The sequence below is a fragment of the Sinocyclocheilus rhinocerous genome, unplaced genomic scaffold, assembly GCF_001515625.1.
Source record: "Sinocyclocheilus rhinocerous isolate Xijiao unplaced genomic scaffold, SAMN03320098_v1.1 scaffold315, whole genome shotgun sequence".
NCBI lineage: Eukaryota > Metazoa > Chordata > Actinopteri > Cypriniformes > Cyprinidae > Sinocyclocheilus > Sinocyclocheilus rhinocerous.
Window position 1 is genome coordinate 935428 of NW_015630423.1, and position 2209 is coordinate 937636.

Genomic DNA, 2209 nt, shown 5'->3' on the forward strand with positions numbered 1-2209 from the left:
ATATATATATATATATATATATATATTCATTCATCCATATTAACATGAATATCTTTAAAATATCTTTACATTTTTGAGAATCACACCACATGACATTTTACAACCTAATATTTTTCAACTTTTTCAGCCATGTAGCCTAATCCTGCCTACAAAAAAAGTAAATGATTAAATAAATAAAAACACACAAACCAGCCTAAGATAGTTCTTAGGTCAGGTGTGCGTCCATCGTTCGCTAACTATTGTCGTAGTTCCATTTAACTTTATTGGGAACGATAGAACTTGCGACCTTAGTTGCTTTTGGGAAACGCACCCCAGGCTTGGTTTGTTGGCTATTTTTAGAGGGATTTTCAAAAGAACCACTTAACTAGATGAAGTACAGAGTTAAAAAAAAAAAAAATTGCTCTGTACAGTTGCAGTGTAGCCTAGAAAGCATATTTTTAGACAATAGCCACCTTGCAATTTACAATGTAAATAAATGGTAAAACGATTACGGTAATCATTCAGGTCATGGCATGTATTTAGTTAAGCATTAAGGTACCACCACAGTACCTTTTGTACGGGATTAAAAAGTAAAACTAAAAAAGTTTTTCCATAGATCTTACGATCAAACCGAAACAACAATGCAAGTCCCTCAGGGTAAAACTGTAGTGTTCTCTTGTAGGGCTGGACGTTTGCGTAAACTTGCACAAACATCATGAGTAACCAAATTTGTCAATGAGCTGAAGACTAGATTAGAATGGATTAAAGACACATTTTTGAAAACTTACCTCAATCGTTTGGTCACTCGAGACGTTATTGTTGTCACAGACAACTTGAATAGGCTTCAACTCCAGCGCGTCGCTCATACTTCCATAGTCACTATCCCAACCTACAAAAAGACCCGGAACTGCGACGTGTAAAAGACGGGTTGCGAGAAGGTCTCACCGGGTTTGTGTTGTGGTTAGATAACAATGCCGTGTTCCCAATTGTTACATTTAGCAAGTAAAGGGTAAATAAGTTGATTCCAGGTTTCTTCTCAATGTGGATGCGGCTGATGATATAGGCTACAAGTGAAATGTAAGTGTTAAAAAGCGTCTCGTATTTCAGTTAGGAGGAGTGCCGGTGTATACAATGAAGCGAAACTGAAGTAAAGCACAGTTTTAAAGCGTTGCTTAAAGGAACTGTGAGTAACTTGCTGTCTGAAGGCCAATAAAATGAAGAAGCAGGCTATATGAATTCAGGAGATTTGGGAAAACGTGCTTTTTACTGTGAGGTTGAGGTCTTAGCCTACATTAAAGGTCTTTCACTGCTGTGATTCATATTGATTCCAAATGTGTTGGCAGTTATTTACAGTGATTTCAAATAAACAGGTGTCAAGGCATCGCCCTTGTGAACTGCATTTTGTGCACATTTACAGTGCATCCAGAAAGCATTCACAGCACTTAACTTTTTCCACATTTTATGTTACAGCCTTATTCCAAAATGAATTAAATTCATTGTTTTCCTCCAAATTCTATAAACAATACCCCAGAATGACAACTGGAAAGAAGTTTGTTTGAAATCTTTGCAAATTTATTAAAAATAAAAAACGAAGAAAAACAATCATAATTATTCACAGCCTTTGCTCAATACTTTATTGAAGCACCTTTGGCACCAGTTACAGCCTCAAATCTTTTTGTGTATGATGCAGCAAGCTTTGATAATCATCATTTGGCAATTATCTGCCATTCTTCTCCTCGCCTCTTCACCTCTCAAGCTCTGTCAAGTTGGACGGGGGCAAAAGCACATTTTCAGGTTTCTCCAGAAATATTTGATTGGGTTCAATCCCAGGTTGTGGCTGGACCACTCAAGGACATTCACAGAGTTGTCTAAAAGCCACTTTTGCTGTGTGCTTAGGTTCATTGTCCTGTTGTGCTCTGACATGCACTGTTAAATGTGGGACCTAGACAGGTGTGTGCCTTTCCAAATCATGTCCAATCAACTGAATTTACCACAGGTGGACTCCAATCGAGTTGCAGAAACATCTCAAGGATGATCAGTGGAAACAGGATGCACCTGAGCTAAATTTTGAGTGTCATGGCAAAGGCTGTGAATACTTATGCACATGTGATTTTTACGTTTTATTATTTGTAATAAATTTGCAAAGATTTCAAACAAGCTTCTTTCACGTTGTCATTATGGGGTATTGTTTGTAGAATTTTGAGGAAAATAATAAATTTAATTCATTTTG

At 37.0% G+C, this 2209-nt stretch overlaps 1 protein-coding gene across 1 annotated transcript in view; it reads right to left on the reverse strand.

Annotated features, from left to right (window-relative positions):
* LOC107740373 (TPA-induced transmembrane protein-like) overlaps positions 1-1284 on the reverse strand; it is a 9155-nt gene extending 7871 nt beyond the window's left edge. The window contains exon 1 of the mRNA XM_016552801.1: positions 768-1284. Within this exon, the coding sequence (XP_016408287.1) occupies positions 768-845 (78 nt within the window). The 5' untranslated portion in view covers positions 846-1284. The remainder of the gene's footprint in view (positions 1-767) is intronic.
* Positions 1285-2209: the final 925 nt, after the last annotated feature.